Genomic DNA, 13,228 nt, shown 5'->3' on the forward strand with positions numbered 1-13,228 from the left:
AAAATAATTATGTCATAGGGTTATGTTGTGGCTATAAGTCAGCCCGCGTAAGTATAAAACAAACAGAGAGCCCTCCCCAGGGCGGCTTTGTCCCCCCACCCACCCATTTACCCATCGGCTCTCCACCATTTGCCACAGCTGTTGCGGCTGGGGGGGGGTTGAATTTCGATTAGTGGCCGGTGGGGTGATACAACAAGCACAGGTGAGGAATGTGAGGATGCTGTGAAACAGACAGAGAGCAGCGTGGATGTAACACAGTGCAGGGCGAGAGTCTCAGGCAGGCAAAGAAAACGTTCAGATTATCTTCCTGCTTGTGTTCTGTCAAAGTGCCATTTCAGAATCTCTGAATCTACTTGCCGATGTCCTTTTTGACTGACCACCACCTCACCTCATTTGGCTAATCAGTACCTCACTGACTTATTCTAATTAAGATAATTAATTGAGCTGGTGCTGAAATGTAACAAATACATGGAATGGCTGAGGTGCCCCAAAGGAGAGGGGTTTGGGAAGCGGTGTCCATCAATGCTTTGAGGACAGGAAAGCATTTTTTTTTTTAATTTTTACTGTGAATTTGAGTAATTCTGTTTTTAGTCTTGAAATATACATATACATATTAAATACACAGCTACTGCCCAAATAAATGGCCTCAAACGTTTTGATTACCTAAGTCTGTGCTGTGCCCACGTGTGACACAGAGAGACAGAGAGAGAAAGCGAAACATAGAGAGACGTAGAGAGAGACACAGAGACAGAGATACAGAGAGAGACAGACAGAGAGACAGAAAGTGAGAGACAGACAGAGACACAGAAAGTGAGACAGAGAGAGAGAGAGAGACAGAAAGTGAGAGACAGAGAGAGAGACAGAAAGTTGAGAGACAGAGAGAGAGAGAGAGAGAGAGAGAGAGAGATAGACAGAAAGTGAGAGACAGAGAGAGAGACAGAGAGAGACAGAGAGAGACAGAGAGAGCCGGGCAGGCAGACGCCAACCTGTTAGCTGCAGACAAAGTGAACAGGCTGGTCTTTTAGAGCGTCTCCCACATCCATACTGCTGGTCCCAACCTGAGGGTGCATCCTCACACACACACACACACACACAAACGCCCTCATACACAAACACACACACACACACGCATGCACGCACGCACACACGCACGCACCACCACCACCCTGCAGGCCCAGATCCAAGCATCCTGCACATCTCTGAGGTTCTGATCCAGTCCAGAACTTTTAGATTATTAAGGTGCATTATTTGTTGCACTCAGATTCGCACAAGAACTGTGGTAATATGCAAATAAAAAATGCGCTTTTGCACATGGCTTTGCGTTCTTCATTCCAAGAACTGAAATACTTATTTTCTGCATTGAAATGAGTGGAGCTGTTGACATGCGGATTTCGACGAACAGCTAGTCCCATCCCAAATGAACCTAGCCTGGAAATAACAATGTAAAAATCACCTCTGCGGGGCCCTATGGTCACGTTTCAGGCCCAAACTTCTCCAAGTCTTAAACTGGGATAAAAAGAGGATGAGGAAGTAGCCCTAAGCCTTTTTCCACTCGGGGAAAACACAGCTCTGCTGATGAGTGTGAAGGGCAGGTGCGGCCCGGCTTCTCATGGGGTCTGCTTTCCAAACGGACGCCACGCCACCACACATCAAGGCCAGGAGCGCTGCGGCCCCCTTCCCGAGTTGCAAGGGACTGGAATAGCCTCCCCCCCACCCCCAGCAAACATCGCTCCCAACCTTAGAGCCACTTGTAGAACTGCATCACAGGAAAAATGGTTTCCATTGTCAAAAAACAATGAGACAAACGCCTGATTTTGCCCAGATGACAAACAAGGTGGGCGAATTTAGCGCCCGGACCAGGAGAGAGCTGGGAGGCGCGGGCAGGACGGTGGCCCGTGGACCCAGAGCACAGCACGGCCCTGACTCACCGCCCAGTCACTCGCATGCATTTCAAATGCTAATTGACTAAGTGTCTGCAACATGACATTTTGGATTTTTCTTTTTTGCCCGTTTTCGTTTGAAGATAAAGGTTACAACGAATTCCGGCAGATGGATCTTCCCCCCGCACTCTTCTGCAAAGTCCCCGTCCACTTTTAGGAGGGGTGGGGGGTCCTGATGTTGCTCCAAATTGCTTGTCTGTTTTTTTTTTTTTTGGGGGGGGGGGGGGGGGGCAGTTATGGATGCAGAATGAGCCATTGTCTGTGTCAACGAGGGCATAACTGAAATAGCTCGGCAGATGCCCGGAGACATGTGACTGAGGGGGTATTTTTAGAAACATCACTCAGTCACCCCCCCCCCCCCCCCCCCCACCATGGTGGTCCTTGTGGTCCATCTGTAAACCGCTGATGAGTGAACTCAGGCCCCTCTCATGTCTGGGATGAATGGTTTTGTCAAAGGTCTGAGGTGATATCAGGTCACGCTGTCCACAGGACTACATCACTCAGCTGGTCATGACCCGCGACCTGACATTTATAGCGAAATGACCGGCGCACTCCCTGGCGCCACCTGCAGGTCAACACCCACAGATTACCAACTGGGCTTTCAGGGCTCCAAACCTTGCACAAACGTTTTTACCCATGAATAAAAAGAAGCCTGACTAATGGCATTACGCAGGACTGAGAGAGTATACTGCGCTCCCCCCCAGCCAAACCAAGGCCAATGAAACGTGCCTAAAGTTTGCTGGAATGTTCCTTCATCACCTTTTCCTGGCCATCTGGTGGGAGGCAGCGGCGGAGCGGAGAGCCAGACAGCGACCCGCCGGGAAGCGGAAAGGGAGGAGCTCTGGCTGGCCGCAAAACAACAGGAATACAGAGCACCCCCTAGAGGGCAGCCCAATGGAGCGGATGCATTTCCAGTGCAGAAAATGGCGGCTCGGTGTGGCCCATCCGGGACGCTTGGGACGCCCCACAACTGAGCACGTGTGAACCTGACACACCCCTGCGGCTCCTTCTGGCTGCTGCAGTCACGTTCTAAATTAAGGCTTATTTGGGCTATTTCCCGTGTTTTGTTTTGTGCATGGCTACACACCAATGAAAGCTGTCGGCTGCGAATCTCTGTCTGAGATCTGGAGCGTGAGGATGAGGGTGGCAGGCGGCGGGGTTCCCAGGGATCAAAGCGGCACTGGACTCCTCAGCCCTCTGTAATTATGGGCACCAGAGAACCTCCACATGCTGTTCCCGTCTCAGAGGACCCCCCCACCAACCCATGTGACTTGCTGCCCCACTGTCTAAGACGGCGGGGTGCTGAGGCTAGTCACCCCCCCCCCCCTAATGCACCCCTCCGACTATGTTCAAAGCCTGCTATTCTGTCAGGTCTATAACACCATCAAATCAACACTGTGCAGGATATGAGATTAGGCACAAAGTGGGGAGTCTTATCCAGTGTATCGACAGAAAGCAGGAGGGGGGGTTACAAACTACAAAACAACCAAGGCTGGGAATGAAAAGAGGTTTGTAAAAAAAATGCAGCCGAGGCCATAAAAAGGCCTGGCTGCTGGCTGAAGGACAGCAGGGGGTTCTGCCCTTCCCTCTGCAAGTGGATGGCACTAACTCACAGACTGACTCTGAGAGGATCGCATTGACTGAAAGACTGAGTGAGTGGCACTAACTCACAGACTGACTCTGAGAGGATCGCATTGACTGAAAGACTGAGTGAGTGGCACTAACTCACAGACTGACTCTGAGAGGATCGCATTGACTGAAAGACTGAGTGAGTGGCACTAACTCACAGACTGACTCTGAGAGGATCGCATTGACTGAAAGACTGAGTGAGTGGCACTGACTCACAGACTGACTCTGAGAGGATCGCATTGACTGAAAGACTGAGTGAGTGGCACTAACTCACAGACTGACTCAGAGGATCGCATTGACTGAAAGACTGAGTGAGTGGCACTAACTCACAGACTGACTCTGAGAGGATCGCATTGACTGAAAGACTGAGTGAGTGGCACTGACTCACAGACTGACTCTGAGAGGATCGCATTGACTGAAAGACTAAGTGAGTGGCACTGACTCACAGACTGACTCTGAGAGGATCGCATTGACTGAAAGACTGAGTGAGTGGCACTGACTCACAGACTGACTCTGAGAGGATCGCATTGACTGAAAGACTGAGTGAGTGGCACTGACTCACAGACTGACTCAGAGGATCGCATTGACTGAAAGACTGAGTGAGTGGCACTGACTCACAGACTGACTCTGAGAGGATCGCATTGACTGAAAGACTGAGTGAGTGGCACTGACTCACAGACTGACTCTGAGAGGATCGCATTGACTGAAAGACTGAGTGAGTGGCACTGACTCACAGACTGACTCTGAGAGGATCGCATTGACTGAAAGACTGAGTGAGTGGCACTGACTCACAGACTGACTCTGAGAGGATCGCATTGACTGAAAGACTGAGTGAGTGGCACTGACTCACAGACTGACTCTGAGAGGATCGCATTGACTGAAAGACTGAGTGAGTGGCACTGACTCACAGACTGACTCTGAGAGGATCGCATTGACTGAAAGACTGAGTGGCACTGACTCACAGACTGACTCTGAGAGGATCGCATTGACTGAAAGACTGAGTGAGTGGCACTGACTCACAGACTGACTCTGAGAGGATCGCATTGACTGAAAGACTGAGTGAGTGGCACTGACTCACAGACTGACTCTGAGAGGATCGCATTGACTGAAAGACTGAGTGAGTGGCACTGACTCACAGACTGACTCTGAGAGGATCGCATTGACTGAAAGACTGAGTGAGTGGCACTGACTCACAGACTGACTCTGAGAGGATCGCATTGACTGAAAGACTGAGTGAGTGGCACTAACTCACAGACTGACTCAGAGGATCGCATTGACTGAAAGACTGAGTGAGTGGCACTGACTCACAGACTGACTCTGAGAGGATCGCATTGACTGAAAGACTGAGTGAGTGGCACTGACTCACAGACTGACTCTGAGAGGATCGCATTGACTGAAAGACTGAGTGAGTGGCACTGACTCACAGACTGACTCTGAGAGGATCGCATTGACTGAAAGACTGAGTGAGTGGCACTGACTCACAGACTGACTCTGAGAGGATCGCATTGACTGAAAGACTGAGTGAGTGGCACTGACTCACAGACTGACTCTGAGAGGATCGCATTGACTGAAAGACTGAGTGAGTGGCACTGACTCACAGACTGACTCTGAGAGGATCGCATTGACTGAAAGACTGAGTGAGTGGCACTGACTCACAGACTGACTCTGAGAGGATCGCATTGACTGAAAGACTGAGTGAGTGGCACTTACTCACAGACTGACTCTGAGAGGATCGCATTGACTGGAAGACGGAGTGAGTGGCACTGACTCACAGACTGACTCTGAGAGGATCGCATTGACTGAAAGACTGAGTGAGTGGCACTGACTCACAGACTGACTCTGAGAGGATCGCATTGACTGAAAGACGGAGTGAGTGGCACTAACTCACAGACTGATTCTGAGAGGATCGCATTGACTGAAAGACTGAGTGAGTGGCACTAACTCACAGACTGACTCTGAGAGAGGATCACACTGGTTTTTAGAGGATGGCACTGATTTACAAACTGACTGCAAGAGGATCGCGCTGACAGAACGACTGAGTGGATGGCAGTGATTCACAGACTGACTCTGAGAGGAGCACACTGACTCGTAGAAGATGGCACTGATTTACAGACTTTGTGAGAGGACTACACTGACTCATAGACTGACTGTGAGAGGATCGCACTGACCTTTAGAGGATGGCACTGATTCACAAGCTCACTGCAAGAGGATCGCACTGACAGAAAGACTATGAGTGGATGGCACTGTTTCACAGACTGACTCTGCGAGAGGAACACACTGACAGAAAGATTGACTGTGATTGGATGGCAGTGAGTCACAGACTGATTCTTTGAAAGGATCACACTGACTCGTAGAGGATGGCACTGATTCACAGAGTGACTGTGTGAGGATGGCACTGACTTGTAGACTGACTCTGAGAGGATCACACGGGCCGCTAGAGGATGGCACTGTTTCACAGACTGACTATGCCAGAGGGTCACTCTGACTCGTAGACTGACTCTGTGAGAGGATCACACTGACTTGCAGACTGACACAGAGGAATTTTTCAGCTCTGCTGCCTTTAAAATAGTCCTGGACACAGCTTTTGGCAAAAATACTAATAAACAACGTGGCAAATAACCAGCTGGCCTGCCTACCCCGGAGAGGTCACTCTGGGGCAGCTCTCTGTGCTCTCCACCAAAGTGCGTTATCCACAAGGGCAGTGACACCGTGGCCCGCAGCTCAAACCATGCCGCTTGTGGTCAAGAGACGCCAGACGGCTCACGTCATTTGAGTTTCTGCGGTGGCTCCTAAGGGCCCTGGGGCCCATCTTTTCTCTGCGTTTTTTTTTGCTGGGCGACCCGTCCCTGTCGCTGCCGAGTGCCCCACAGCCTTGCCGCTGCCGCCACCCGCAACCCACACCCGGCTGCTGACAGAAGTCGCATGCAACTGCCAAGGATTCTGTAACCAAAGGGACAGAGAAACACGTCTGGGAGACATGGGAGGGAAAACAAACTACAGCCCCCCCCCCCCCCACCATCACATCATATCACCCGTTATTTTAGATGTGACATGGGTAACCGTGTACATTTCCAGTCGACAAAGACACACTGAGAAACATCCCAGATGGTATACCCAAAAAATAAAGACACAGTTTTGGGGGGGGGGGCACTTCCCTCCTCCTGAAAGCAGCCCAGTACTGCAAATGCGACATGCCATTGTGGGGGCCATTCACTGGGTGCTCAAATCACCATCCATCTCATGGGCGATAATCTTAACGCCGAATAAATAATCAGTTTTCCCAAGTCCTATCAGGGGAAAAACATGTACGTTTCCGTGAGAGCCTCTTGGAAGTCTGGCATCTGCTCCCACATCCAAGACGTCCAGGCAGGGAGGCAGACGACAAAAAAAAAAAAAAAAAACTCGGGTTATGCAATTGGCCACGTCTGATTAGGGGTGTGACTCACCCCTGCGTTTCAATACCGCTTTATCTCATGCAGCTATCAAGTCAAAGACGAGTCAAAACAACGTGAGGGTCTGTTGGCTTGGGCTGTGGTTAAGGGTAAACAGCCACCAGTGGAAAGGCCCAACCCTACTTGAGAGAGCCGGGCTGGGACTCGGGCCAGGAACAGCTCGAACCCAAGCCCCTACGGTTTAAGCCCTCATCCAGGAACACATCTGCATGCTTACTCATGCAGTCCATCCTACAAGCCCTCACGTCAAGGGTATAGGGTAGGAGAGGCATTGTGCTGAAAGCACTGTGTGATGTCTTAATGACCCGGCTGTGGAAATTAGATATGGCCGCACAGCAGCCAAAGCATACCCTGCACACCGGTCGGGGTCCACCCCCATAACACCTACACCGGGATTTCCATTGCTGGTCACTGCCCCCCACCTGTGGCCGCTATTACCTAGTGACTGCATGGCGTTACCACACGCCTCCACCTTCCAGGATGAAGCCCTCAGCTCCCCATCCAAGGGGGTTTTACACCGGACCGCCTGCAGGTGCCAAACAAAACAGCAGGGGGGGGGCTACTCACTGGCAGCTCGGAAGCTTCAGGGAGGAACTCAACATCCTCCCCAAAAATAAAATCAGGAGGCAGCTCCGGGTCTCTGGCGTTGAAGATGATGTCCCCTGGGGGGTGGGAGGAGAGACGGCGATGGTAAAAGTCACAGATTCAATTTACACTCCAGTCAATCAATCAATTAATCAATCAATCAAGCAAGCAAGCAAGCAAGGAAGTAGTGTTCAGAGGTATTCCAGAAGAGCTTTGGAAGAAAGACGGGGTATTAAACTGAAGGTGAGCAAATGGCTACGGCTCACAAGACAGAGTACAATATAGACTATTCGTGAGAGGCAGTTTCCCAACACATGGTGACGGTGGAGAAGTGAGAGACAGCAGTGTGTGAGGGTTAAAGAGGGCCACACAGAGCTGCGGTAAACGGCCGGTAAACAGGGGGTAAATGGGAAGTAAGCAAGGGATAAAATGGGGGTAAATAGGCAGTAGAGCAAGGGGTAAAAGGGGAATAAATGGGGGCTAAATGGGGGGTAAATGTACTGTAAAAGGGGGGTTAAACGGGCTGAAAGCTAGGCTGGTATGAGGGCGCTACATGGGTGAAATGCTGTGGCGTGAGGGGTATGGCTCTGTGGCGGAGGCCTCCTGCCCGCCATTTCAGGCAGTCCTTCTCTCACTCACCCGCCCGCCATTTCAGGCACTCCTTCACCCACTCGCCCGCCCGCCGTTTTAGACACTCCTTCGCCCACTCACCGTTTCAGACTCTCTTTCGCCGACTCCCCCGCCCGCCGTTTCAGGCACTCCTTCTCTCACTCACCCGCCCGCCATTTCAGGCACTCCTTCGCCCACTCGCCCGCCCGCTGTTTCAGACTCTCTTTCGCCGACTCGCCCGCCCGCCGTTTCAGACTCTCTTTCGCCCACTTGCCGTTTCAGACTCTCTTTCGCCCACTCGCCCGCCCGCCGTTTCAGACTGTCTTTCGCCCACTCGCCCGCCCGCCATTTCAGACACTCCTTTACCCACTCGCCCGCCCGCCATTTCAGACACTCCTTTACCCACTCGCCCGCCCGTCGTTTCAGGCACTCCTTTACCCTCTCGCCCGCCCGCCGTTTCAGGCACTCCTTCTCTCACTCACCCGCCCGCCATTTCAGGCACTCCTTCGCTCACTCGCCCTCCTCCTGCCGTTTCAGGCACTCCTTCGCTCACTCGTCTTCTTGCCATTTCAGGCACCCCTTTGTCCACTCGCCCGCATGTCATTTCAGGCAGTCCTTTGCCCACTCGCCCACCGTTTCAGGCACCGATCAGCCTCTGACGCACTCACACCCCCCACATCCTGCAGGGCAGAGAAGCAAAGGTGGGAGCAGGACTGACCGCCTCTCTGAAAATCCTTTGTCCCACAGCATGCCTCTCTCTGCATCCCCTGGCCTACGCCACGGTGCAGGGGGGGGGGAGGGGGGGGTGATATCAGTGGCCGCACCAAGCCTTCGTCACGGGGGGTGAGGGTAGGGGGTATTAACTCGAGGGCCCTCCACTGTTCTGATCTCGCACTGATCATCTATTTTTGTCATCCCCAGTATGTTTTCTGAGAGGGAATTAAGAGAAGAAAAACGGGGCAGGGGGGGCAGTACTTTTCCACACAGTGAAGGTGGAAACTCTCCAACTCCCACCGAACCATCCCCACCCCCACCCAGCAACCGAAGCACAGTGAGGGACACTATAGGTACCTGGGAGGTGGTCCCACACCAAACATTAACTGGGACCCTCACCCCCTTTGGCTTAACAGTAACAGCGCCTCACTCACCGGTCCCCCGCAGCCCTGAGCATCCGGCAGCAAGCGCTCACCTCGCTGAGTCACGCACATCACAGAAACAGCCAATTAAAAGCAGGCAGGCCCATGCTTTCGGATACTTAAAAACACATTTGCCTTAGCAAAACTTTCCCGCTTTGTGGTATGCGGACGTGCTTCCAGGAAGAGCTTCAAAGGGCTTGCATCATAACGCAATCCTAAGGCGAGCGTAAATTAAATGTGAGCGGTTTGTTTATTGGGAAGCCAGAGTACGCAGCCTTTCCACAGGTCGGGAACCACGAGGGGGGCAGATTATCAGAAACTTCTGCGTGGCCCGTAACAAAAATCCTTGGCACTGAGTGAGGCTCAGAAAGTCCCGCGAGCCACGATGCTGGTAATTTAAACCAGGCCGTACTCCAAGTCCGCCGGCTTCAAACAGCACATAAAAAAAACTCCCAGACCTAAACATGGTTTTGACATAGCAATCACATGACCGCATGCTAAACGGTTAACAAGCACATAATGCAAGCAATACAGACTGTAACATTAATACTGGTGTCCCACCCAGATGTAGGCCTCCAAACCGAGTAAGACTCTATTGTAGATATTTATGCCAGTGTAACACTGGCACATTCGTACGACGGCCGTAAGACGTGCATTTTTGCAAGATCAAGAGCCACACTTGAATGTTTATAGAAAGACAGACGAACAGACAGATATGACAGACACAGTAATAATTATTTAGCAGAGTGACACACAAGGACACCTGTCACCTGCATTTGGTTTTGCACGATTTACACGATTCGGCCTCTCCAAGGTATCACCACAGGCAGCTGACTTGAGTTAATTTAAACCAGCCTGTTGTGCGAGTGTGTCGGCTGACGCAACTACCGCAAACTGTGGGGGTGTGGCTTAAAATTCCAAGCGAAATGTGGTGAAGAAACACGGCGAGCAATGGAAAAAGCCACCTCGTGCTTGAGTCTGGATGACATCAGCCAACATCTGTGACAGGAGCTCAAATGTCCAGTGCGGGGGGCGGGTGGGGGTCATACGAATAAGCAGCTATGTGACCGCATATGGGAATCGGTGAAGGCCATTAAAGAATAATGGAAATGGCGCTTATTAGTCAGAGAAGGTCTGTAAGGTGAGCCTGGCATTTGGGTGGGACCACCCACCCAGAAGGTCATGAAGAACTGACAGCGAGGAACTCCAGGGCAAGGAGACATCCTATGAAAGCTGGGCGAGGACAGACACGGGGACCCAGGGACTAGCAGGAGTCAAACGGCAGGGGGCTTACATTTGAGGGTCTCTCCGGCATAGGGGATATGCAGCTTGAATCGGTCACAGCAAGGGCCCGGGGTCAGCGATGTGCATCTGGGATGGGAGGAGGGGAGAGATGAGAGAGACGTCAAGCGAGGAAGACGAGGCGGGAGACACCGCGGTAACGGTGGGCGTGACAGGGAAGGGCCAGCGGTGTGGCCCCGGGGCGAGTATCTGACTGCGTGCATCGCCGGCCTCTCTCGTCATGTCATTCAACACCTGACGAGAGCATGTGGCGCGGTGTGGCGAGGTGGGGTGCGTTCGTACCACTTCTCAAAAGCAGGCTTGCCAGGCCAGTTGATTGCACAACACTCCTGTACTGTTACCCTGGGCGGGGGGGGACTCACGTGTCCCCGAGGGGCCCAAGGAAAACAGAGTCTGCATGCTGACACCCCCCCCCCCCCCCCCCCATCAAATCAGCCTGGGCTCCTCCTGATTTATTATCTTGTTAGTCATCAGAAAAAATGCATCAGATCACTTGCCAGTCTCGTGAAATCTCTCAAAGCTGGCTCTCTCTGAGCAGATAAGCCACCTGCCGTTAGCAGTATACATACATTTTATTTAGCAGACATACACTTCTGAAAATGCAAGAGCCAAAGGTCTTGCTCAGGGACCCAACATCACCCAGCCGACCATGGGATTTGAACTGGTGACATTCTGATCACAGGCACAGTGTCCAAACCAGCCGAGGCACACATCTCCCCCTGCGTGTAACCATCTCCAGCAGAGTCTGTAAAAACTTTATCTACCCTACCAGTGTTAAACAATTCTGTAAACTTCTGTAGCAGACTGTGTCTTATTAGGTTTAATATTTTGGAATTTTGAGTTAAATCTCAAATTACAAGGCCACCGCTGCAAGCAAAATGATGATGATTCTCCCGATAGTTTCCTTGAATTATGATAACAAGATGCCGTGTTTTTCATCAGCCGGAAACACTGATGCATAGCGTGAGCCAAGACAAAAATTAATCATTAGTTAATCTCTAATCACAGCATTAGCTAAGCAGCTTCGTATGAACTCTGCAATGTGCACAAGGTATAGGTACACAAGTGGCAGGGTGTGCCAGTTTAAAGCTGTTGTTCATGCAACGCCTGCAGGAAAGGGACCTGTGGTTCAGCTTAGGCTTGGAACTGACCTGGGCCCCTGTGGGGGGGCAGGCTGGGGTCTCAACTCACCCTGACTTGAGGTCAGTGATACGCAGGCAGTTGGTGGAGTCCAGGCCCACGCGACCGTTGCGTACCACACTGGACAGCAGGGGGCGTAGCTCTGGGGAGATGCGGTTCAGTGCCACTTCAGGGGACAAGCTGTTCATTTTCCGATTGTGGATCTCTGTCGGCAGCCCCACAAAGATAAAAAGAGAATGATTAGATCTTCAGGAGATCTGCACTGATACCCACTGAGGCTGACTACAGAAAGCCCACGGGGACTTTCTGGGTGCAGGTAACGTCTTTTTACAAGGTCAAAGCATTTCCATCACCCTGAAACTACTGCAGTGAGTCACCGACACCACACATAACACAGGTGTTGTGCATTTGCCAAACACAGATTTTAATTACTAGATGAAAAAGAAAGACAAACAATCTCTCAGACCTGAACACGATTTTGACATAATCACATGACCACATGATGAATACATAACCAGCACGTAATGCGTTACTCTCAGTAATATTAACACTGGTGTCCCAGATATGAACCCACAACAGAAGAGCGCCTCCGAATCAAACGAGACTATATTTTCATATCTAGATGTTTATGTAGCTGTGACACTTCCGCGTTAAATTAATACAATGACTGTAAGGCGAGCACTTCTGCGAGATAAAGAGCCGTACGTGAATGTTGACAGACAGATAGATAGATAGATAGATAGATAGATAGATAGATAGATAATGCTGAGTTTATGACGCATTTGTGTTCTGAATTTGAATTGAAAACGCAAATTCATAATATCAAATATAGCAACACACATGGACACCTGTGACATATATTCCAATGGGGGTGGGCAGGACTGCTTGCAGCTACATGTTTTAGCCAACTTCGAGGTATCATTAGATAAGCTGTCCAGTCATCGATAACAAGAGAAGGTAAACTACCAAGACTTATTTAGCTACTTGCTTTGAATAGGAAAAAGAAACGGTCCCGTGAGTGTTTTTGCGAACACGGTGAACAGAGATATATTAGCCTTCGAGTACATGTGGGAGGGGAAAGACGAACATTTCGTATAAAACGAGACGATTATCAGTACCTGCTTTTCAAACGAAATCCCGACAATATTTACGTGAGATAAAAACACATCCCGCTCCAATCGCTTCCAACTAATCTGGTAAATGTGTTCCGGGGTCCTTCGGCCTCCGAAAAATAGGACTGTCCATATTTTTGCCTGTTTAAAGGAATTTAACAGAATTTTTATAGCAATATATAATATGTATATTTTGGAAAAATAGTAACACTGATAAATAATGTTTCATAATTTCCCCAGTATTCTTAAGTAAATATTTTATTTATATTTTAATTTGCACTTTTATCCGTAAAGGCAAAAACGCGTATTGATTAGAGGTCCTT

The 13,228-nt window shown here is 50.6% G+C and overlaps 1 protein-coding gene across 1 annotated transcript in view; it reads right to left on the minus strand.

The window, feature by feature from the left end:
- Positions 1–13,014, minus strand: part of babam2 (BRISC and BRCA1 A complex member 2) — a 51,124-nt gene extending 38,110 nt beyond the window's left edge. Inside the window, exons 1-4 of the mRNA XM_023793070.2 lie at positions 12,912–13,014; positions 11,845–11,998; positions 10,646–10,722; positions 7,589–7,683 (exon numbers count right to left, since the gene is read on the minus strand). Of these exons, the coding sequence (XP_023648838.1) occupies positions 7,589–7,683; positions 10,646–10,722; positions 11,845–11,981 (309 nt within the window). The 5' untranslated portion in view covers positions 11,982–11,998; positions 12,912–13,014. The remainder of the gene's footprint in view (positions 1–7,588; positions 7,684–10,645; positions 10,723–11,844; positions 11,999–12,911) is intronic.
- Positions 13,015–13,228: the final 214 nt, after the last annotated feature.

This window comes from Paramormyrops kingsleyae, chromosome 14 (genome assembly GCF_048594095.1).
Source record: "Paramormyrops kingsleyae isolate MSU_618 chromosome 14, PKINGS_0.4, whole genome shotgun sequence".
NCBI lineage: Eukaryota > Metazoa > Chordata > Actinopteri > Osteoglossiformes > Mormyridae > Paramormyrops > Paramormyrops kingsleyae.